This window comes from Martes martes (genome assembly GCF_963455335.1).
Source record: "Martes martes genome assembly, chromosome: 2".
In the NCBI taxonomy this organism is placed as follows: Eukaryota; Metazoa; Chordata; class Mammalia; order Carnivora; family Mustelidae; genus Martes; species Martes martes.
In genome coordinates, this window is record NC_137889.1 from 193,534,038 (window position 1) to 193,560,402 (window position 26,365).

The 26,365-nt window shown below is 36.5% G+C and overlaps 1 protein-coding gene across 1 annotated transcript in view; it reads right to left on the reverse strand.

The window, feature by feature from the left end:
• Positions 1 to 20,864, reverse strand: part of TMPRSS11A (transmembrane serine protease 11A) — a gene marked incomplete at both ends in the record, with an annotated part of 40,427 nt that extends 19,563 nt beyond the window's left edge. The window contains 4 exons of the mRNA XM_080796372.1: positions 924 to 991; positions 16,141 to 16,259; positions 18,324 to 18,445; positions 20,779 to 20,864. Coding sequence (XP_080652498.1) covers positions 924 to 991; positions 16,141 to 16,259; positions 18,324 to 18,445; positions 20,779 to 20,864 — 395 coding nt within the window. The remainder of the gene's footprint in view (positions 1 to 923; positions 992 to 16,140; positions 16,260 to 18,323; positions 18,446 to 20,778) is intronic.
• Between the last annotated feature and the right edge of the window lie 5,501 nt (positions 20,865 to 26,365).

Here is a 26,365-nt window from a genome sequence, read left to right on the forward strand (position 1 = left end):
AGAAGGAAAACATTCTCTGGGTCCACAGAGAAACTTACAAGTTATAATGACTATAAATTTCAAGGAGTTCACAAGACTATAATAATGTTTCTAGAATGTTATGGCAAATCAGAATTTGAAAAGAAATGATATGAAATCCAGAGAATTTCAGCAAATATATGCTTTTTATCTCCTAAACATTGTAGAATTTATCTAATTTATATTATAAAATCCTTCTGGAGGTCACTAGTTATTTAGTAAAGGTGTAAGGACCTTGGAATAAGTCTTCTAATAAGACATAAGTCTGTTGTGAGAAAAAATATTATTTTCTTTCTATAAATCTGTCTGGATATATTCATTTTTTAAGAGGATGAGTCTTATAGGCTCATAGGTTTGCACCTATTATGTATTTATGTTCTGCTACATGCTTTCCAAATAACACAGTTGAAACTTCTGAGTAATTTCTGCAACTGATATGAGCCTTCTCCCTTTACCATAACAAACAGAAAATCTGTTAAAACAGGAACATTTTTTGTTTGGTTATGCCTCCTGGGACTTCATTGCAGATAAAACTTATGATCCCATTCTGCAGTCAAACTTTGCTTTCTTATTTTTGAACTGATACATCCGTCAAGACAACTTGGTGGTTTTTCCCAAGGGCACAGGTTCTGGTAGTCCTGGGCCTTACAATCAGTTGATGGGGTTTGAATCCTTTTTCTGTCACTTGGGGAACTTTGAATGTATCACTTAACTTGCCTGCATCTTAGTTTTTGCATTTAGAAAATGGTGGTCAGCCCTGTATCTCCAGACCGTATAGAGATACCATTCATGAGAAATCTTAGGCAAGAGCCAGCCTCACAGAGACAACAACATATGCGTGTTCCCATCTCCTTTGGCCTATGTCCCTCCAGGCTGGGAGTCCACCTTTGCCCAAACATACATACGTCAGTCTGACTACTTGGTTCTTGATATAATTCTTGTTCAAGGCTGAATCTATAAATACCTCATCCACCTGTTATTACAACAAGAGAAAAACTCTGTGTTAATAAGATATTTTATAATAAAAATATCCTTCTGATTAAAGGCTAAAAAAGTAGAAAAGAATTTTAACAACAGTAATATTCTTTTAAACCAATGGTTCTCAACTCTCACAGTGAAACAATCACTGGCAGATTTTTTTTTTTTAAATTATAGATACTGGAGCCCCTCAGAGTTTTGGTTATAATTGATTAGGAGGGAATCTAGGCATTCATATTTTTAAAAATCTCCCCAGGTGATTCTAATGGTCTGACATAGGTACTTGAAGAATCTTCCTAAAATTCTATAGAAGGTGAAGCCAAAAGACCCAGAGCCAAAACATGGCATGGCGGGAGGCTTTGAGAAAACCTTGGTTGAGTTCTGGGTTTGAAGCCTATCCTGCTGCTCACAAACTGGGCAACGTTGGAAGTTACTGAACCAATCTGAGCCTCAGTTTCCCAACCTGTAAAAAAAAGATATTGATATGCTACTCATAGGGTATAACGATTAAACACACGTAAGATGTTGGTATATTTTGGTAGTGATCTGCAGGTGGTTCCCGAACGCCGTTCCTGGCATCGCAGGTCTCAGATTTCTCTGTGGGTCTTTGGCTCTAAATACAGAGAACAGGCATTAGGGATTTGGGAGAGAGCCAGTGGTTTTTAAATTGTTGTTGGTTATGGGCCCTAGTGTAAATCCGAGAGGAAGAAAGAGTAAGATAGTGTTGTGGATTTAGATGAAAGTTGTATTACTCAGTTTATATTACCAAGGAAGGAGAAAATAAGCTGCTACTTTTGGTTCATTTGCACAGAATTTTAATTGCCTGATCCAGCATCTTGTGGCCGTGGCTTATCACACCTGGGGTTTGACTTGCAGTATCTCCTAGTGACCACTTGGTGGCAACAGTGTCATCTAAACTAAACGAGCGTTGCGTTTCTCGTTTGATGAACCAAATGTGCAAAACCCACGTCCTAAGTCTTTAAGGAAGGGGCAAGAAAACCAACTCATTTTGAAAAATGCATAAACATAAAAGTAAATGGGAGGCTATGTCAGAGATCAAGGAACAAGTCGTGGCTTCCTTAGCACTACCAGGCATTCACAAGTGCTTAACTGGGACACAGAATATTCCTGGTCTCCTTTAACCCTTACAATAACTGGTATGGAATAAAAATGATCTTGGGAGATGAACTGTGGGACACTGTAGACTCTGAGAAACAAACTGAGGGTTTTGGAAGGGAGGGATGGGTGAGCCTGGTGGTGGGTATTAAGGAGGCCATGCATTGCATGGAGCGCTGGGTGGGATGCATAAACAGTGAATCTTGGAACACTGAAAAAATAAAATAAAGTTAAAAAAAAGGTCTTGATTTGTATTTTATTTGACACTTGGAGACATTATATAAAAATTCCCTGGCATCATGGGGATCATACACTGGGACTTAAATTTAGATTTTCTGTTTGTGGGGCCATCTCTTCTCATTAAATGCCAGCCTCCTTGATAAATGTGATGTACATTTTACTTCAAGTTCCTTCACAGAACACACAACAATAAATTATAAAATAAACATCAGGTTGACTTAAACTATAGAACTTGTCAAGATATAATTGGTTGTATATTTGTAAACCTGAAGATCAAAGGCAGTATTTAGAAAATTGAAAAACTGCTAGTATCCAAAATATACACTTATTTGTATTTACTAAGAAGAGCTTAAATGGACTGAGGAGGTGTGGGGTTTATAAGCTAGAAATGAAACTGTTTTGGAAGGTGTGTTTTTGGAGGAGTGACATTGTTGTAATGATTTCTCTTTTCGCTGCATACAGATAGTCTTATTACTCAGTATCTGGGGAAAATCCAAAAGGAAAGAAAAGGAAAAAAAAAAAAGAAAAAAAAACCCACAAAAAACCAAACCCATGCCAACCCAAAAGGAAAAAAGTGCCAAAATATTAAATGGAAGAAAAGTAAATAGCAGCTGAGTATTTACAGACGTTTGTAATTATCCTCTGAAATTCCACCCACAATTGTTCCCTTGGCTGTTTATAACTTGTTGGTGAAGGTATTAGATTAAGTTTTTGACTTTAGATGACATCATTCTAAAGTCACGTGGCTGCTGAGAATACCCACACCCAGCATCAATCCCGCCGTTGGTTCAGTTGTTTGGGAAGAGAAAAGCTGAAAGAACATCGTAAGAAGAATCTAGGCATAAGTGACTTCACTAATCATAGAAATAAAGTTTTCTTCCTTCTAATACAAACTCCAGGACCCTGCCCCTGTAAAGCCTCTTTTCTTAGCCTGGGGTGAGGCTAAGTGATTCGTCTGGCGTGAGGAAAACGTGGAGAAATGCTGCCGCACAGGGACTGGCTTAAAGGCTTTCTGCAATAAAGGAATTTCCATCAGGGGTGAATGGGAGAAAACAGGAACCTAAACTCGATTGCTGAATGGATTTTATGTGTGAACTAGCTTTCTAGAGACCCTAAGATAATGATGAATCGTTAATCATGATTAATCTTTCCTAGAAGATGAAGGGTTAGAACACTTAAAAACAAAACAAAACAAACAAAACTGTGTGCCAGTTTGTTTTAAGTGTATTACGTACACAAGCTAATAGAGATACTGATTTATAAATCTAGCCCACCTCCCATTCTGGGGCATTTGCAGAGTTTGCTTGTTGTAATGAGTCACTTAACATTAAACACAGACCCCACCCCTTTCAGGGTTGTACCTCTTTAGGTTTGATGATTTTGAAATGCTGGAAGTTGTGCTGAGATTAAGTTCTAAAAGGGCAATTGAAGGTTAGTTGAGTGTTTAATAAAAGAGTTAGGGAGAGGCTGTTAACTCCAACCAACAGTCGCGCCCAAGCATTCAGCTCTCATTCCTGAACAAGTTTGTTTACACATGGCCCACGCCTTTCCCCGTCAGACGCTTCCCAACTTGGCTTTTCTCTCAGCAATCTCGGTGTTTACGTAGGAGGTGTCTCAGGGCTGAGACTGGGACCTTCAGTTAGATATGCCACCAAGAGGTCAGCTAATGATACAAAAACAGTTTCTTCCAGTGTCACGCCAGATGAGCCCTGAGAATCAAAGGACCCACAAACATGCCACAAAGAAACTTCCGATCCTGTTGCTTTCTCCTAATTATAATAAGAGTAGCACATAAAGAACAGTGTAAGAGATGCTTTAAAAAAAAAAAAAGACATGTTTAGTTTTAAGTAAGACTTAATTGAAATTGCCTTGCTACAAGGGCTGAACTCAAGGTAAAAATAGGAAATAAAGCAAAAGTCATTTTTGCCTCGGGTCATAGAGTCATACTCAAGGTCATCACCTTCTGTCGTCCATCTTCCATCCAGTCTTCAACAGCACCTGTACCTGTCAGGCTTGACCCTTATTTCCCATTTACTTGCCCTTTTTAGACTATTCCTTGAATCTGTAGTGTCCTCCCTTCTGCTGGCTCTCCTTTTCTGAATCAGAACTCTCCTTCAAGGTCTATTTCAGATAATACCTTCTTTGTGGTTATTCCTTGAACCTCAGGGTAATCTTTCCTCTTTCTGCCTTAATTTTTCTTATCCCTCTTATACCTTCTACTCCCTCCTTAATATAGTTATTTATGTATTTTTTAATCTCCTTTACTATACTACACACCCTTTAGGGATATGTATTGATTTTTTCATGTATGTAGGAATAAAGCATGTTTTTTTGGATGAATGAATGAAAGAAAGTGAGAATTTATCAGAAAGCCCTGCATTTACCAGGAAAGTTGCAAGAGTTTTTAATGAGCTTTTCATCAGATTTAGACCAACGCTTCTGAAGAAAAAAGCAAATTGACTATGAAATACTGATGGGAATCCTTTTTCCTTTTGGATCTTTTCAGGTAATTCGATTGTTTATGGAAAGCTCCTCCATGGTAAGACTATAGTAGTCATAATAGTAGAAATAGTCTTCATAGTTGTGTATCACCTGTGCACCAAGCACTAACTCCATTGTATTTGTGAGCTCATTTGCTTTTCTCATCAACCCTCTGAGGTGAATGCTATTATTGTCTGCATTATATAGATGAGGAAGTGACTTGCCCAATTGAACTAGCTGACCTTCGGATGAGCACACGGGTGGGTTTTTACTAAAAGCTCCTACCCACAATGTGTAGTAGGCAGCACCTAAGGGGTCAAGAAACTGTTTTAGCCCTCTTGCAAGGCAGTCTGTTTTCTTTGCCCTCTAAAAATGAGAACTATAGTCTTGATAGTTCTTTATTGTAATTTTTAATGTTGTATCTATTTAAAACTCTAGATTTTTGGCAAAACCCAGGAATCAAAAAGTCAGCTATGGATTATGATTCTAAACCTAAGCAGAGCGTGGACACCCTTAACGGTGATAGTATTTATGGAATTCTGAAGTTTGGTGGCATTCTGGATATTGAGTCAATTTGTGTCCACAAAAGTCCTTTCAAAAAAAAAAAAAAAAAAAGCTGTGTCTAGTAGAGATGGCAGTTGGATCCAGTGTCATGTGGGGGCTGTGGGTATATGGATGGAGTGCCATGGAAGTGTGACATTCTGATTACCCAAAATCCAGGAGTAATGATATCAACAAATGGGTTGTGATATTATGTGATATTATTGAAGATATTTCTTTGGTTGCCCTAGTCCTCCTCAGTGTTTCCCTATAAAATGTTAGAAAGAAACAGATGGACATCTGTAACTGTTTAATCACACATAGCAAGTACAATATATTGGATAAGCTTATCCCAAATTGGCTTATATTCCTGAGACTGAGAGGCAAAGTAAATTCAATAAATTAAAGTGTTTGCAATTAAGGGTGATAAAGGATAAATTAATAACTTTCAGCATAACACAAAGGCTTAGATCTCTGAATTACCATTTTAGAAGAGGAAAATATATATTTTGTGTCTTTTCAAAGTTGTACTAAAGGTATTTAAACCAGAATGCCTGAGGCAAAGGAAAATCATTTTTTTAGAAGGTTCCTGTGCTTTCCAGGTGTGTTGTCTTTGAAATCTTCAAATTATTCAGTGAAAAGGAGAAAGAGAGAGAATATGAATCATTACTCTTAGAATCTTTTATATTTCCTGAATGATGAACAATAATCTAAATATATTATCCAGTAAAGACTGTGCTATAGTCATAACTTCATCAGGAAGTTTAGAGATGGATCATATTGCTTCCTTTCTCAAAAAAACTTCTCTCAGAAAACACCCATCCACATTTTTCTCCTAAATCATAGGTTGTTTATGCTACACATATACAGGCAGATATTTTCATCAACCTCCTTCCTCTATTATAGTTGTTTATTTCTGTTGTCTTCCTCCTCAAAAACTGATACAGACAACAGACCATAAGCCAAAACTGGTATCAAAAGACAAAGAAAGCCATTATATAATGAAAAAGGAGTCAATTCATCAAGAAGACATAACCATCATAAATATTGTACCTAACATTAGAGTACTCAAATAAATCAAGCAAATACAACAGATCTGAAGAGAGAAATAAACTATACAATAATAGTAGAGGACTTCAGCATCCCATTTTTATCATGGATCCATCATTCAGACAGAAAATCAGTAAGGAAACATTGGGCTTGGCCATACTTTATACCAAGTGGACTAACCAGACATATATAGGACATCCCACCTAACAGCAAGAGAATACACATTTTTCTCAAGCACACACAGAAAATTCTTTAGGATTCATATGATCTATAATGATAGATCATTGTAAGTCACAAGCCAAGTCTTAGCAAATACTTAAGACTGAAATCATACTATGTTTTTGACTATGTTTTGGACTACTATGTTTTGACTTGCATGAAACTAGAAGTTAATAACTGGAGGAAAGCTAGAAAATTCACAAATATGTGGAAATTAAGCAACACACTTCTGAATAACCAATGGATCAGAGGAGAAACCAAAAGGAAAAAAAAAATCTTGAAACAAATGAAAATGGAAACACATGTCAAAACTATGGGATGCTGCAAAAGCAGTTCTAAAGTGGAATATCACAGTGATAAATGTCTACATTAAGAAAAAAGAAAGATCTTAAATAAACAACCTAATTCACACCTCAAGGAATTAGAAAAGAAGAAAAAGTATTGTGCACCTGAAACTAATATAACACTAGGTTAACTATACTGAAATTACAATTTTAAAAAAGAAGTAGAAGAAAAAAAACAAAGCCCAGAGTTAGCAGAAGGAAGGAAATAACAAAGAAAATCAGAGCAGAGATAAATGAAATAGAGACTAAAAGACAACAGAAAAGATCAACAAAACTAAGAGTTGGTTTTATTGACAAATCTTTGGTTAGACTAAGAAAAAAAGAAGACTCAAAGTCAGAAAATGAAAGAAGAAATATTACAACTGATACTATAGAAATACAAAGGATCATAAGAGACTACTGTGAAAATTACATACTAACAAATTGGATAACCTAGAATAAATGTATAAACTCCTGGAAACACACAAAGTACCAAGATTAAATCATGAAGAAATAGAAAATCTGAACAGATCAATAAAGAGTAAAGAGGTTGAATCCATAATCAAAACCTCCCAGTACAGAAAAACTGATGATTTCACTAGTGAATTCTACCAAATATTTAGAGAAAAATTAACACTGATTCTTCTCAAACTTTCCCCCCCAAAAAAATGAAGAGGAAGGAACACTCCCAAATTCATTTTACAAGGCAAGCATTAACCCAATACCAAAGTCAGATAAGGACAATAGAGGCTAAAATTCCAATGAATAGAGATACAAAAATTCTCAACAAAATTAACAAATCAAATTCAATGATATATTGAAAGGATCATACATTATGATCAAGCAATATTAATTCCTGAGGTACAAGGATGCTTCAACATACACAAATCAATAAGTGCAATACACACATTAATAGAATAAAACATAAAAATCATATAATTATCTCAATAGATGCAGAAAGATCACTTAACAAATACAGCATCCTCTCATGATAAAAATTCTCAACAAATTGTATATAGAAAGAATTACCTCAACATAATAAAGGCTATCTATGGCAAGCCCACAACTTATATAATATTTCACAGGGAAAGGTTGAAATCTTCCTCTCTAAGATCAAGAACAAGACACCTAGGGTGTCCACTTTCACCACCTATTCAACATAGTACTGGAGTTCTAGCCAGAGCGATCAAGCAAGAAAAAGAAATAAAAGCCATCCATATCAGAAGGGGATAAATTGTCTTTATTTGCAGATATATTATTTTACTTAGAGAAAATCCTAAAGATTCCACCAAAAAACTGTTGATTAATCCATGAATTCAGTAAAGGTGCAAGATACAAAATCAGCATACAGAAAATGGCTACTTTTGTATACATTAGCAATGAAATAGCTGAAAAAGAAATAAAACACAATCATATCAAAAATAATAAAATACTTAAGAATAAGCTTAATCAAGGAAGTGAAAGATCTCTGCACTGAAAACTATGATATTTTGATGAAGGAAATGAAAGAAGGCAAAAATAAATGAAAGATATCCTGTGTTCAGGATTGGAAGAACTAATATTGTTAAAATGTCAATACTGTCCAAAGAACTTATAGATAAATGCTATCTCTATCAAAATTCTAGTGGCATTTTTCACAGAAATAGAAAAAAACTCCTAAAAGTTATATGGAACTACAGAAGATCATGCATAGTTAAATGATCTTGAGAAAGAAGAACGAAGCCAGAAACATCATATTTCCTGATTTCAAACTCTAATCAAAGCTGTAGTAATCAAAACAGCAGGGTACTGACATAAAAACAGACACATAGACCAATGGAAAAGAATCAAGAGCCCAGAAATAAACACTCACATTTATGGTCAGCTAATATTTAATAAGGCACCCAAGAGTACTCAATGGGGAAAGGATGATCTGTTTCAATATACAGTGTTGGAAGGCTGGATAACCACATGCAGAAGAATGAAATAAGGCCCTTATGCACCATCTCAAAAATAATTGGAAGTGAATTAAAAACTTAAACATAAGACCTGAAACCATAAAACTTCTAGAAGAAAACATAAGGAAAAAGCTTCTTGACATTGGTTGTGGCAACAATTATTTGAATATTATACCAAAAGCACAAGTAATGAAAGCAAAAATTAGTACGTGGGTCTCTATCAAACAGAAAAGCTCCTACACACCAAAAGAAGTCACCAACAAAATGAAAAGGAAACCTATAGAATGGAAGAAAATATTCGCAAATCATATATCTGATAAAGGGTTAATATCCAAAATATATAAAGAACCTATACAACTCAACAGAAAAAAAAAAGTCTGATTAAAAAAATGGGTAGAAGAGCTTAATAGATATTTCTTCACAGAGGACATACCGAATGGTCAACAGGTACATGAATAGGGGTTCAGTATCACACTGATCATCAGGAAAGTGAAAATCAAAACTCAATGAGATATCATCTCACACCTTTTAGAATGGCTATCATCAAAAAGACAAGAGATGACAAGTGTTGGAGAGGATGTCATCCCTTGTGCACTCTTGAAGAATGTAAACTGGTGCAGCCACTATGGAAGAGAGTATGGAAGTTTCTACTACTTTATGATATAGCAATTCCACTTCTGGGTATGTATACAAACGTGCGTGTGCTGTGTGTGCATGTGTGTGTACACAGGAATATTATTCAGGCACAAGAAAGAAGGAAATCCTGTTATTTGGGAAAATATGGATAGAACTTGAGGGCATTATGCTAAGTGAAATAAGTCAGACAAAAACAAATACTGTATGATATCACTTAGATGTGAAATCTCAAAAGCTGAATTCACAGAAGCAGAGTAGACTGGTGGTTACCATGGCTGGGGTTGGGGGTGGGGTCATGGGAGAAGCAGGGTGATGTTGATGGAAGGGTACAAACTTCCAATTATGAGATGAACAAGTTTTAGGGATCTAATGTACAACATGGGGGCTATAGCTAATAATAATGTGCTATAAACTTGAATGTTGCTAAGGAAATAAGATATGAAATAAGATATGAAATGTTGTCATCCCAAAAAGAAAGGATAATTATGTGATATGATGGAGGTGTTACAGTGATAATCATTTTGCAGTATATCAAATCAACGTGTTTTATATTGTAAACTGACACAATGTTATATGTAAATTGTATCTCAGTAAACCCGAACACAAAGCTGATACTGGGAAGTGAGGAAACTATGGAGGAGGGCATATTTAACAAATAAACCCAGTGTGTTGTTTAGCTAAGAGTTACCTATTACAACATATGTAACTAATAACTAACAAAACTTAAATAAAAAAATAGGAAAATAATAAATTTAAATATTAAATGGGAGAAAATTTGATGTAGAACTGAGCTCCCTATCTTAGCTGAGTTTCTTCCTAACAACTAGAACAATTTAATGGAAAGAGCACATGTTCTGATGTGTTCCATGGCCTTGCATCTCCCCTGTCATATTTACTGGCTGTGGACTTCAACTTCAGAGGCTTAGTTCTCTTATCCGTCAAGTGTGATAAAAATGTCTCCTTTGCAGTGTTACATTGCAGATTAGACATGAAATAGACAACAATTATCTTTTTCTTCCAGGATTCAAGTTAAACACATTTAAGTTAGAGGTGCAGTGATACACATCTTCCTTTTGATATGCCTAATCTTTAATTACAAAATAAATGTAAGTCTGTGTTCTCATGTAAGGTCTCAGCCATACTCTACATCCAATCTTTCTAACCTCTGAACATGAAGTTTCCTGATAATGTCTGCTTAGAATTTTCTCAATTCCAAATCCAGTTTCTTCTCTCTAGGCATAGGGCCATAGGCCCACACCAAGCATGGAGCATTTTTTGCTTCTCTTACCTTATGCATCCAAACTTAAAGACTAATACCTTTGTTAAGTTTAAGTTTACCTTGACTCAGTTCCCTGTTCTTAGAAGCATTTCCTGCCTCAATGTTGATCAGAGCCAAATCTCTCACTTTTGTCTTCTTATTCTTTTAGACGGTAAATTTCTAATTAGTTTATCTCCTTGCATCTCTGTTTCCAAGTTCCTTGTTTCTATAGTTACAGACTGTATAGACACATAGTATCAAGTATATTTTGAGAATCATTTTAGGCCCTTTTTGGGTGTCCCTGGGTGCTCCTTGGACATAGGAGCAGTGTTTTTTAGGGGGAGACAACCTTAAGAAAACTCCCAACTGTTGCCATTGTTAATGCAGGTGATGGTCACTGGCCCATGTAGATAGTGTAATTGAAAAAGACTGTACCATGGATAATTACTTGATTTCTGGAATTTTGTAGGATTGTAAATGGGAAGTAAAATCACACAGGTGATTCTTAGGGAGGATGGAAGTTTATTAAGAACATGTAATCTCAAAGTTTAACTATTATCATTTACTAGCTGTATGATCTTGAGTAATTTAACTTTTCTATACCTTGATTTCCCCTCATTTATAAAATTGTGATAATAATTGTACTTACCTCATAAAGTTGTTTTTGAGAATTAACTAAAATAATACATATTGGGTGCTTAATGTAGTGCTTGGCATGCAGTACATGTTAGTTATTTTTATTACAAGCTTATAGCTTTCACATTTGTAATGACCCTATAGTTTAAAAATATTTCCTCATATTGCTAAAATATAGTTCTTCAAATAAAGTACTGCCTCAGCCAGTGACTCTACCCGAACTCCTAATAATTAAAGAAAGTGACTTACCCATTTGGGAGTGTCATGAATTATTGGTGTCTGGTTACTGGAGTTCTTTTAGCAGTATCTGAGCATGAGCTCATTTTACGTTTGTACCTCCATTTACATTCAAATCAGTAAATCCCCAATTATGAGGAAGAACAGGACCTGCAACCTGTCTTTCCTGGCTGTCTACTTAGCACCCATATAGGACAGGAGAAAAATCTGGCTTTATTCATTGGGATTTAACAACAATAAACAGGAGTGGCTCAGGATAAGGCATGAACCCTTTGTGTAATTCTTCTAAAGGTAACTCGGTGGTGAGTGAAGGAAAAATGGTCTCATTTAACAATTTTAAATTGTCTCATTGAAACAGAGCTAAATAATACCATGTTTTTCTTGACCACAGAAACCTAGCTGAATTTCTTTTCTTTGAAGTTACTCTGATCTTTAAGTCCTCAACATACAATTTGGTTCTTAATTATGTCAGGCTGTTCAGTTTCATGTGTGTGATTCTCATTTCTCCAAAGAGATTGGAAGAAATTTGAGGAGATAGATCATGTTTCCTTTTCTGCAAGACTCAAGTGCAAAGAAATGTAAAGAGCTGAACAATCGTACCACATATTGGGAAGAAAGATTGTTTAGTTAAATTGGGAAAACTGGCTCACTTATATGCAGAATAAAACCGCGGACCCTACCTAACATTACATACATGGTGGACTTTAGATACATTGAAGACCTAATATAAAAAGTAAAACTATAAACGTAATAGAAGAAAATATAGTAAAATATTTTTATAACTTATAGGGAATGTTTTCTCTAAAAAATTTATAAAAAACATGAACATAAGACAAAGAAAATTGATGAAGATGATTACTTCAAAATTATGGATTTCTATTTCATGAAGAACAGCATAGTCCAAATTAATAGAAAACAGAATGGATAACTGTAATTTCTACAACCCACAAACTGTTCATATCTGGAAAATATAAGGAACTCCTGGAAAATAACACTATTAAAACAAAATAATTCTAATAGTGAAACAGGTAAAGGATAGGTATCAACAGTTTATAAAAATGAAAACTTTGCTAATAAGCATGTTTAATAGTGCATAAACTCATTAGTAATTAGAAAAATTAAATTAAATCCAAATAAGATATAACTTATTGCTTACTAGGCTGGCAGAAATCAGCAAGTCAAGTAATACCAAGTGCGGGCAAAGATGTGGGGACCTGCATTGCTGACGGAATGTACACTGGTTTAGACATTCTGCAGAGCCATCCAGCTAGTTAGTCAAATTAAGTGGATGCACACCCAATGACCCAGTAACTCTGCCTTCGGAAGAACTTGCAAGGTCCATAGGGGACAAGTAGGAGGCAGTTTAGAGCAGCATCTCTTGGGATGATGGGCAGGAGGTAAAATATGGCAGATGCAGACTGTGAATCATTCTGTGGCAGCCAATAGCAATGGATTAGATGTACATTTAGTGACATGGATAGAGCTTAAGAAACAGATCTGAGTAAAAAAGTCTGAAACAAAAAGTGATGCCATGGACTGAATATTTGTTGCCCCTCCCTCTGGCCCCCACTCCCTACCCCTGCAACCCGGGCCCCATATTCATATGTTGAAATGCTAACCCTCAGTGTAATGGTATTAGGAGGTGGGGCCTTTGAGAGGTGATTAGGTTATGAATAGGGTTGGTGCCCTTATAACAAGAAACCCAGAGAGCCCTTTATGTCTGCTCTCATCCATGTGAGGATATGTCTGGAAATCTGCAGTCTGCAACCTGAAAGAGGGTCATCTCCAGAACCGGACCACACTGGTCCCTGATCTCAGACCGCCAGCCTCCAAAACTTTGAGAAGTAAATTTCTGGTATTTATTAGCCATTCAATATCTGGTACTTTGGTATAGTTGTCCAAACTGACTAAGACAACTGAGTTGTAACACAAAGAATAAATTAAAGGCACGTGCATACAAAACAACAAAATGCATTTTTACGAGAATGAATGCAAACAAAAGAATACACATGAAATAAAGAATGGTTGCCTGCAGGGAGAGGTGAATGAGAATGTGTTATGAGAAAAATACTGACGACCAGAGACGTGCCTTGCCTGTGCTCATGATGGGTTATTACCTAACTTAGCCTTTGCACCTGAGGCTCCTTCATTCCTAGAAATGCATGCTTTACTGAAACCTAAAAGTCTGCTTTCAAACACAATTTTGCTATTATAAATGCGCTTTGCCTTTCTTTATTTCTTTTTAAAAGATCTATTGCATTCCTGTCCATTTACTTCAGTAAAGATAGTGTCTTGGTTAGCCCACAACAACAACGTTGGCTGTAAAACATAAAGAAAACATTTTAAACTTTCTTGATTTATTGTAAACAGTTTCCAAGTTCAAAGAATTTGTACATCAAAAACAGATTATTTTTTATTATTGTTTTTACATTAAAGAAGTTATGTGGAGTCACTCAGGATTAGAGGGCTAAAGGACGCACCCAGGTTTCTTTGGCATTCCTCAAGAAATGATTGCAAATGCCGTTTTCTAAGGTACTATAGATATAAAGGAATGGAAGAATATATTTCAGCCTACAAATGTTAATTAATGATTTGGAGAGACAAGACTGTAAGATGGAACCAAAGTGCATGATTTAGTGAGGCTTGAAAATATAGGTTATAAACTCCATGATATTGATGAGGGAGCCGGAGGCTGGCTGAGGACAAAGCAAAAGCTGGCACCTTGCACCCCCTCTCCATCCGTTCCCCTCAGTGATGTGTGTGGCATTCCTCAGGTACCCCTGACTGCCAAAACAAATAACTTGCTGAGATCACAATCCCGCAAGACAGGAGTCTCCCTTGGTTTAACAAAGAAGTTACATTATCAATAGCACAATTTCCAGAGGCAAATGACTCAGTACCTCAAGCCTTAATGTCACCCTCCCCTCCATAAACAAAACTGAAGGAGGCTGGGGTAGAAGGACCTAAATCTCACTAACAAAGATGCTTGATAGCAGGATTATGACATTCCACCAGGAATCTCCCAACTATCTTGATGTTAATGGCTTGCCAAAAGATAACATTGATCAAGCCTCACTGCACCTTGGAGGCCTCCTTTAACATATGAAAACTCCGTTCAATGTTTCCCTGCCTTCCCCAACCTTGTAGACCTCTTTAGCATATGAAAGCTCCATCGAAACCTCCTTTCCCTCACCTTCCCCCAACCGCAGGGTACAGAAACTGCCATCCCTCACAACCCGGGGCAGCGGCTCTTCCTGCCCACGGGTCCTGTCCCCGTGCTTTAATAAACCACCATTTTGCACCAAAGATGTCTCAAGAATTCTTTCTTGGTCATCGGCTCCGGACCTCAGCCCACCGAACCTCACCCAGGTTCTAGAACTTCATCAATATTATTGCAAATATGTTGTAATTGAGTATCCCTATTTATCATAGGGATAAAGATCAGGTGGTGATAGGAAAATGAAAATTGATTTGAGAAAGAAAGGACATATTTAGAATTAAAAAGGTTCTCTGACTACTAAAACAAATCAATACATCTGTCATTCCCACTGTTTGGAAATAACTATATTGCCATGCTTCCTTGTTGAAGAAGTTAAATTAAGCTTAGTTTTTTTTTTTTTTTAAGATTTTATTTATTTATTTGACAGACAGAGATCACAAGTAGGCAGAGAGGCAGGCAGAGAGAGAGAGGGGGAAGCAGACTCCCTGCTGAGCAGAGAGCCTGATGAGGGGCTCGATCTCAGGACCCTGAGATCATGACCAGAGCTGTAGGCAGAAGCTTAACCCACTGAGCCACCCAGGCACCCCAAATTAAGCTTAGTTTTTAAGTGATGGTTCACACACACCATCACCTTATCACACATCATGCGGAGTATTATATTATAACTGAGTTAACCTTTTCCTTTTGGGGCATGGCCCTATATTTTAGTTTTAACAAAATTATTAGTATTGCATTTGAATATTTGAATATTACATAATAGGTCTGGCTATTTTATCTTTATTAGCATGCTTGTGAAATAGAATTAATATTTGTGATTATCTTTCCTTTTTTCATACATTTTAAAAATATTTTAAATCTTAGAATGTGGTCCTACAAAAAAGCATGTGGTTTCACAAGTAAGCATTTCTGATATGGCTAAACTTTATAATTTGGGTGATATTATGGGGCAATGGGGGAAGTCATAGGCTGAGATCGAGTTGGCCTCAGTTCTCTCACCTTTAGACGAGATGATTGAATTAGAGTGGTGTATCAGGCTCACTGTTAGAATGCAGGTTCCTTTACTGCCTCATCCCTGACTACCCATCTCATCAGACACTGATCCAGTGAGTCTGCCGTGGGGCTTAGGACTCTTCAAGGTGATTTTGATGCAAGTGGTCTGAAAATCATCTTTTGAGAAATAGTGAAGGAAATGATTCACAAATCCCTTCCATCTACGTTGTTTTACAACAGAAAGGATATCATCTGACTTACCAAGTTCTCACTCATCTCCCGTAAGTCCTTAAGTTGGTATGTGTTGTTTTGTCCAGAATTACTATTGACTTGTAGATCTGAAATTTTAAAGGTGGCATGATAATACTCCATTTTCTGTCCTGTGATATAAAAGAAAAGTAGGAAATTACGTGATATGGGCATAGCTTTCAGGATCTAAGGTACAGATACAATGGGGCTAATATAAAGTCTTGAATCACTGCTGAGATTTTTTAAAAATGTAGTTTCATAATAATATTAATGAAAATGATGATTAATGTATTATGTTAATAATAGCTGATATTTACTGAGTGTGTATTATCTTGTGAAACATTGTTCTGGGCACTTTACATGTATTAATTCATTTGGTCCTCATTTTAGCTCTCCAAGATTGGTGTTGTCTCCATTTCACAGGTGAAGTAAGTGAGGCACAGAGATATTAAGTAACTTGCTCCAGGGTCTATAACTAGTAAGTAGCCTGAGTTTAAACCTAGACAGTGTGACTCTAGAGCTGGAACCATTAATTCCTATATGGTTCCTTGCTGAGGGCCAATGAAACGTATACCACCTTATGCTCTACAGGAAGTAGATGTAAATGAACATCCTTGTGAATTATGATTTGTAATGGGAGAGTCAGGTACAGTAAGAAAGACAGGAAAAGAAAGGGGAAAACCGTCAGAGGTGGGAGTTAAGAACCCTGTGAACTGGGGTGAATCCGTCAGATCTCTGCTTGGCTCCTGGGAAAGGTAAGAAAACAGAGAGCAGGGGAGACTTCTGGGAAATCTGGTAACCTTAGGAGTATGTCCTTGTGTGTGTGTGGCGGGGAGGGGAGTGGACAAGAAAGCTACAAAGAGTTAAAAATAGAGAATGGAGCCACCACAGAACGATTCTCTCTCCCTGGGGAACCAGGGAGATAAAATGGGTTTCCCAGTTATGGAGCTGGAAAGGAAGAGGGATCTCAGGAGGGTGCGTCTTCCACGTGGACTCTGTAGTGCTTTTTCTGGTCCTCCTGATATTTATCTGTACAATCCATATTGTTATCAAACCTTATAGTCATAATAAAGGGGCTTTTGTGCAGTCACATGAACTGACCTAAGAATCTTTGGCCATTGGCATAAACTACAGGTGGGGTTGTCATAGTAGGCCAGAACTATGTCCTTTAAAGCTCCTGATAGAATCTTCATCATTCCCCGTCAAATCTGAGGAAGATGACAACAGATGAGACCATTCAAGGAAACACCTGAGCTAGTTGTTGTATCGTACACATCTGTGTGAGTGACACTGTGAGATTTGTCGAAAAATGTTAATGGTTTGGAGTCTGTGCAGAGAAATATACAATTTAGAAAGAATTCTGAAATGCAGTATTTGTGTGATTATAAATATAACAATTTTATTTATTTATTTAGGCAATTAAAAAATACCTGAATATCATTTTAGAAAGAAGAAAATTCTCTCTAAAAATAAGTAACAACATTGGGTGCTTGGGTGGCTCAGTGGGTTAAAGCCTCTGCCTTCAGCTCGGGTCATGATCTCAGGGTCCTGGGATCGAGCCCCACATCGGACTCTCTGCTCAGCAGGGAGCCTGCTTCCTCCTCTCTCTGCCTGCCTCTCTGCCTACTTGTGATCTGTCTCTGTCAAAGAAATAAATAAAATCTTAAAAAAAATTATTAAAAAAATAAAAAAATAAAAATAAGTAACAACATTCAGACATATCTAGAGTTTACCAATTATTTCAAAATTCATTATTACTTTGGCCATGTGTTTTTCTTTTGCCTTTAAATGTTGGTGGATAGAATGATGAGTAAATGAGCCAATTTTAATAATGAATTTAATAACTATCACAGTTTTTTACTTGCGTGATTAGAGTTATTATGATTGCTAGTAGATTTTAGTTATTATTTTTGATCTTTTGTGTAGATTCTCAAAAGAATACTGGATTGCGAGCTCTAAGTAGATAGGAAACTGGTTTACTTAATGCTGTATCTTGAGTCTTCCAGAAAAGTACTCATACATAATTAGGCAGTCAGTAATTGTTTTTTAATAAAATTATTGAATAAATTTAAACAATTCTAAATGTGGGCATTTGCTGGTAAAAGTACAAAACTGTTTTCGGATGAAATCACATATACATATATTGAATGAGAAAAATGAAATCAAACTGGATGAAATCCATAATTTTTACCTACCAGAGACTAACACGTGAGCCAGAACGCCAATGGTCACTGCCACCACTGTCAGTAATAACAAAATGAGAAGGGCAGTCATCCATGGGTTCAAACCTCTGCTTCGGGTGCCAAATCCTGCTGTTCTGTGAAAAAGAAAACTCACCAGTTACTCTTACATGGTAATGGTTACAGGCTTTCCGATTTTCATTTGGATAAGATCGAGTTGCTTTGGTCTGCCTTTCTCAGCAAGAAGACATTTGTCTTCAGTTTTCATCAAGGTCATCTTGGTGTGAAGGGAGGTGTTAAAAAGATCAGGACCCGAGAATCCATGATGTTGCTCCTGGTTTCTATTTCTGGGGGCACTGGCTTTCTGTGGTGGCCAGTCCTGACTTAGCAATGTGGTCCAAAGCTTGAAAAAGGATGCTTTTCCTTCTTCCTCCAACACTTTTTTTTTCTTTTTTCTCTGTCTATCCTTTTAGAGTTTACAAAGTGATTTCTATAATCTATTATCTTACTTATTTTTTATCTTTTAAGTCTTGATTATGAAGTATTTCAGATACATAGAAATTTAGAAGGAATAGTATAGTGGAAAACCCCTATATTTATCACATCATTTTATCAGTTGTTAATATATTTTGCTTCATTCATTTTGTTGCCATATTTTAGTATGAAATAAGACATTATGACTTTTCACTGCATCACCATTATAAACAGGGTATTTCCAACATAACCATAATACCATAACGCTCCTAAAAATTAGCAATATCTCTCCAGTATATCCAACTAGCCAGCCCATCTTCAAATTCCCTCTTTTATCTGCACTATGTTTACTGATGGTTTGTACAAATCAGGACATAATCAAGAATCATGTAGTATATTTGGTTATTATGTCTTTTAAGTCTTTTAAAGAAGAGTCCTGTTTCCTTTGAAAATTTTAATGATGTTGACTTGCTGAAGAAGCCAAACCAGTTGTCCTTTAGAACATCCCACTTCTTGCTTGTCTGAATGCTTTCTTATGAGATCACTTACCTTATTCTTCTATCCTTCTCATTTCCTTTTAGGTTAAACAGATCTAAAGACTTGATTAGATTTTGGTTAAATTCTTTTGACAAGACTACTTCAAATGTGATGCTATGTATTTTTTACTTTTATCACATCAGAGTTAGAGGAAATTTCCATAATTTAGGAGGAGAAAAATAACTCTTTGCTTTTTTTCCTAGCCTCTTATGATCAACCATAGTGCTAATGACATTGTGTCAAGTATTTGTTTGCATGTATATTAATCTAAACTTAGCTGTGCATTCCTTATGGAGCTGGACTATTGTTGTTCATCTTTTTATCATTAAGATTTAATAAGGTTGCCTGATAAAGAGTGATGAAGAGTGGGAATTTTATAAAGCAATGAGAGGCAGATATTATGCCAGCTTTACATATGAAATAACAGAAGCTGAGAGAGCAGATACTTGATTAGAGTCAAGTGGCTTAAAAGGGTTTTGGTCATCTAACTCATTGTGTATTGCTCCTTCTCTACAACTTGCCATTGTAGTTAACTTCATTTATGCCTTTCATTAGAATTTAGCTTTGGGGGCAGAAGGTATTTTTCATATTTCCTTCACAAGATTTAGTGCAATGTTTTATACTGAATGTAATTTTAAATAAATATTGGTGGATTTATATATTGATTTTAATATAAGCATATTTTTATGTAAATGCAAGCACAAAAGACCTAAACAATTGAGAAGATGATAGTTTTGGCATAAGTAATGTATTTACCTTATAAACCTAGTGGAACTTGAGAGATCTGAATTCTGTTGGGTATAGAAAATATTGACAATGTGTGCATTGACTGATTAAAAAGAATCTAGACAACTGGCTGTGGAAAGGCAACGTGTCTTCTAACGGACCAAAGCTAAGGTGCCAGAATATAGCAACAAACAATAGCTCCGTGGAGTATAATATTACTTAGCCTCTTAAATGGCTTAAAACTTAAATTCAGAAGGGAAAGATAACTTAGAGGCTACCTGAAAAATTCAACACATTTTCCAGGTGAGAAAACTGAGGCCTAGAGATGATTAAATGACTTCTCTATTATAACCAAAATAGCAGTCATCTCAAACTCATGCCTTCTAACTCCTGGGGCACTTTTTTTTTTTTTTTTTTTCAGTACCAGATGGCTTTTCCATTGAGTGTATGTGAAAATTCTTAAATTAATTTATTATTCATATATTCATTCACTCACTCATTTATTCACTCATTCATCGTTTATTTGACCATTCAGTTGCTCAGAAAATCTTAGTGTATCTTCAAGTCATTCAAAAACAATAAGAAAACCAAAGAAGAAAGGCTAGACCTCAAGGAGATTTAAAAACTTTGAAATCTATCTTCCCATCACATCAGAGTTCCTCTGAGTAGGACAAATGAAGAAGGTGGATGACAGGGAGCTCATATCCCACTACTGAGAAGCACGCAAACTCACACCATTACAGACTGAACGGTGGGACTCTCAGCAGAAGAGTGGTTCAATAACCGATGACGCACTGCTTCATGTGCTGTGGCAGTCATATCTATAAATCCCATACAAGGTGCTGCGAGGGTGGGGTGCTCACAACGAATGGGAGTAAGAATGGGGAATAATAGGTGTACAATGCCAAATTACAAAAACTTCAGGAGCCATAGGCTAAAGCTGCCCCTACTTAATCCTATATGAGTAAACTTTCAACTCAGTGTCACTTTTATAAATACAAACAAGAAATTTATGAAAGCAAACATGCATCATCGACTTCCCATTCCAGAGAGGTTCTGCTAGTGATTTGCATAATATCATTTCAGATATGAAAAGAAATAGGCTTTGTAAAGCCTTGGGAATCTAGCCTGATTGTAAGGAGAGATGCACTACACCATGGTGCTCATGCATTTTTTTTCCTGCTTGCACCATAAAACAAACACTGGTGTATTAATTTTCTATTGCCACAAATTACTGCAAAGTTAGCAGCTTAAAGCAACTAGTTCACAATTCTGTATGTGTCATGTCTGAGTTCTCTGTTCAGGATATCCCAAGATTGAAATCAAGGTGTTGTTTGGGGCAGCTATCTGATCTAACATTTGCGATCATCTTCCAAACTCACTTAGGTTATAGGCAGAGCTCAGGTCTTTGAAGACTTTATTTATTTATTTGAGAGCAAGAGAGAGCGAGAGAGAGCATTTGTGAGCAGGGGGATGGATAGAGGGAGAGAGAATCTCAAGCAGACTCTGTGCTGAGTGGGGAACCCAACACAGGGTTTGGTCTCACTGCCCTGAGATCATGACCTGAGCCAAAATCAAGATTCGGGAGCCCAACCAACTGAGCCACCCAGATGCCCCAGAGCTTAGTTCTTTGAAGCTGAACTGGGGTCCCTGTTCTCTTGCTGGCTGTCGCAGACCTTCCTCTCTAACTTCCTTGATTTCACCCACATTCTTTTCATGTGGCCCACTTCATCTCTATAGTCAGCAATGGAGAATCACCCTTCAACAAATCTCTCACATCTTGAGTCTCTCTCTCTACAGGTAGAACCAGCTAGTCCTTTTCAAAGATGTCACCTGATTAGAGTAGGCCCACCAAGGAAAATCTCCCCTTTTTAAAGTCCACTGATTTGAGGCCTCAATTATATCTGCAAAATTCCCTCATAGCAGCACAGAGATTACAGTTTGAATAACTGGAAGAAGAAATGTGTACATTGATGGATGGAAATCTTAGAGGCCTTTTTAAAAGTTTTGCACAGCTAGAAATATTATGACTTTCATGAAGATGTACAGAAATCTCTATAGCCTTCAGAGAAAGCATGTAAGATTTAAAATTTCTAATTTTTGTGGGAGGTGGTAGAGAACTTTTCATTAAAATGGAATTTTATGTTGAACATACAATTAGAAGACTAAGGGATATTTTACTCAACTAAGAACTGGGAGCAATACAAAGTGAACTCTTAGAACTTGAAATGGGAAGAATACTAAAAGTAATCCCTGATTGTGGCCTAATTAGCACTCTGCATCCCTTTAAGGAAAGGGCAAGTATAGATGATACTTATTCAGCATAACACAACCTATAATCTGTGTGAAATCCAATTTATCATATTCATTTTACTTTCATTAAGTTTGGTTATTCAGTGTTTAAAAGGGCATATTCATAGCATGGTATTTCCAAAGATGTTGTTAATGAAAACATGGTGATAATTTGAATAATTTTGTGACTATGCTTTCTGCAGTCTTGCAGACTAAAAAATACACACCTTGAGAAATATATAGAGAGTATTAATTATTCATGATCTCAGATAGGATATTTTTTTTTTCAGTAACCAATCTCTAAGCTGATGACTTTTATATATGTGAGTTCAAAGATGGCTTGGGTCAGCAAAAGAGATTATAGACCTCTTTCTCCACATGGTTTTTCTTCTTTCTAGAAAGATTTCACTGAAGGCAGCACCTTAGGCTCACTCCTCAGTCAACCACATGCCCTTTATCATTTTTTTTTTAAAGATTTTATTTATTTATTTATTCGACAGAGACAGAGATCACAAGTAGGCATAGAGGCAGGCAGAGAGATTGGAGGAAGCAGGCTCCCCGCTGAGCAGAGAGCCCGATGCGAGGCTCGATCCCAGGACCCTGGGATCATGACCCAAGCCGAAGGGAGAGGCTTTAACCCACTGAGCCACCCAGGCGCCCCGCCCTTTATCATTTTATCTGTAAGCTCTAAGTATTTCCATTTTCAAGATTAGTCTTCTGCTTTCTCGTAGATAAATGTTATCATTGTACAAAGGAAAATTCATGTGATTATTATGCAAATACCAATTTACGGACAGGTTATGCTTCTATAAATCTTCATAAAGACAGTTTCTTGAAGTTTGAATATACTATCTAATTTATTTTTTCACTTTTAATTTTATTTTTTGTTTTTGTATTTATTGTGTTCGATTTGCCAACATATAGTACATTATTAGTTTTTAATGTTCTGTTCAATGATTCATTAGTTGCGTATAACACCTAGTGCTCATTATCACACATGCCGTCCTTAATACCCATCACCTGGTTACCTCATCCCCCCAACCCCCTCCTTTCTGTAACCCTCATTTATTTCCCGGGACCCAGAGTCTCTCATGGTTTCCCTCCATTGGTTAGTTTCCCAGGCCACTTACAAGACCACTTTAACTCCTCATACAACTGAACAAAGGTGCTAAGTGCACTAAATTCCTAGAAGGCCTTTGGTGCAGAAAGCTTTGCTCTCCTTTTTCTAGCATAGTGCCTATCCCTGGAGGAAAGTTGTTCTAGAAACAAAGGGCCAAATTCTCCTACCAGTGAAAATTGTCATTCCCTTTGAGCCACTGAAGTCAGACATTTGCTATAGAAAAGCAACCTTTCGCGGTGACCTAATATACTTTGATATGTGAATATCTGGTTACTCTGGTACTATTCTATTCTATTTTTTATTGTGTTTTATTTTAATCCCAGTATAGTTAGCATACAATGGTGTATAAGTTTCAAGTGTACAATAGAGTGATTCATCACTTCTGTACATTACTCAGTGCTCACCATGATAAGTATACTCTTTTTAAACCCCTTCACCTATTTCACTCATCCCCTCACCCACCTCCCCTCTGGTGAGCACCTTTGTTCTCTATAGTTAATAGTCCGTTTCTTGGTTTGTCTTTCTCTCTCTTTCTTCCCCCTTTTTGTTTTGTTTCTTAAATTCCACATATGAGTGAAATCATATGGTATTTGTCTTTCTCTGACTTATTTTGCTTAGCATTATACTCTGTAGCTCAATCCATGTCATTGCTAATGGCAAGATTTCTTTATTTTTTATGGCTGAGTAATATCCCATCATATATATATATTATATGGCACATATATAATAATACATATATATGTTTATACATATATAATATATATGTATATTCCAACATAATAAACCATTATACACATACACACATACATACTACCTCTTCTTTAATCCATTCATCTGTTGATGGACACTTGGCTTGCTTCCATAATTTGTCTGTTATAAATTATGTTGAAATAAAACATGAGGTGCATGTATCCCTTTGAATTTAGTGTTTTTGTATTTTCTGGGTAAATAACCCATAGTGTAATTATGGATGCTTCTATTTTTAACTTTTTGGATCATAGGTTGCTTCCATTTTTAACTTTTTGAGGAACCTCCATACTGTCTTCTGCAGTGGCTATTTTGGAATGACCATTTAATACTAAAGTGTTAATAAGAGCTGCTATGTAGAAAGTGCTGACTTTGTGGGAGATATTGGCATATTGTCACACTTCATCTTCCACACACTCTTGTCAGTAGAATTATTTATCTTCATTTTTCCAATAAAGAACTTGCTCAATTCACATAGCCAGTATGCAGAACTAAAACCTAATTGGCCTCTGTGATTCAAAGGCCCATTTTTCTCTGTGATATCACATTTCTTTTTGAGACTGATTTTTATATTTTTCAGAATAGGCTTCCTATAAATTCAAATGAATAATGTGTGGTATTTCAAGTAGCATAAAAGGCAAATGAAGGGTCTTATGAAGTGAAAGTTGAGTTTATTTGATCCACCGGTCACCCATCTTCATGTGGTTAAGGCTTAAATTTATTTTTTCTTTCACATCCTTTTCCTTTCTTCTGGCTTTAGATTCTGATAACTTTAAAAAAGTTAGGATTCCCTTGTTTCCCTCCCCAAAAAGCCTCCTGTAACAGTAAGCAGAAGTTATTTGGGTGTGGGGAGAAAAGAGGGAAGGGATTGATGGAATGTTGACCATATTTGGGGTTACCTATAAACTGTGAAGGTTTAATTTAATTTGACACTTTTTTTTCCATGCTACCACAAATTCTCTGTATGTCTTATTGATTGAGATATTATGTGTACAAATATCATCTTACCCTAAAGTGTGTAAGATCTTGAAGATAGTGAAAAAGTCTTCTATAGCATTGGACATTTCTTCAGAAATGTTCCCAGGGAGTGGGAGAAAGGAGATCTCCCATAGTCAAATAGGTTTGGAAAAAATGGGCTAAATAAGATAGGATCCTCACTTCTAGATGTTTCAGAATCTGGTTTTAAATGGAGGTAAAGGTGAGAAGAATTTCTATCTTGGATTTGTATATATTCTATTCTGTTCACTAATACAACTCCAGTACCTCATACATCAGCTGACTCTTAATAAATACTTGAATGCTACTTATCAAACTTGACTGAAATAAAAGTTTTTTAAATGTACTTAAAAATTTTTTTAAGTGTGATTGTGTGATTCTGATGTACCACAGAGCAGTTTAGAAAATATAGCTCTAGATGTATTTATACCACTGTGATGTTCATGGAATGCTTATTGGGAAAATTAAAAAAGAAAAAGAAAAAGAAAAAGAAACAAGGGAGAGGAGTTAAGATGTGGAGTAGGAGGAGAACCTTACACTTGCATTGTCCCTCAAACTCTACTAGATAAATACCAAATCATTTTGAACACCCAGGAAATCAATCTGAGGACTGAGAGAACAAACTGTAGCTGGAGGGAGAACAGAGGCCACATCATGGAAGGTAGAAGATGTGGAGAGGTGGGAATCCTGATTGGGGAGAGATGAGAGAGAGAAAAGCATGGGGAGAACAGAGCACAGGGCATTGCATAAAACAATTTCCTAAAACCACTGACTGGGAAAACAAGAAGGGTTAATTATTGCAAGTTTTTACAAGCAGTGGAGTTCAAACTGAAGTGTTAGAAGTCCATGCCATCACTGAATGGAGTCGGGTGGGCATCTGCTTCTGTGGAGAAGGAGCGGAGAGGCCTGGGAGCAGGCAGCATGCTCTGAGGATCCCCTGGGTGGCAATGGAAGAGATAGTCACCCTTCTTAGAGTGCATTTGGGAGAGGTGGCCCTGCCTTTCAAAGAACAAAAGAGCTGACAGTCACCATTGAGCTGCCCTGTCCATTAGCATATGAGCAGAGATGCCTGCTGAGGGCAGCTAATCTGGACACTGGCTTTTTGCTGCACTTTACCATAAATTCTAAACCCCGGCATGTTCTTGTGATTGCCCTTCTGGAACAA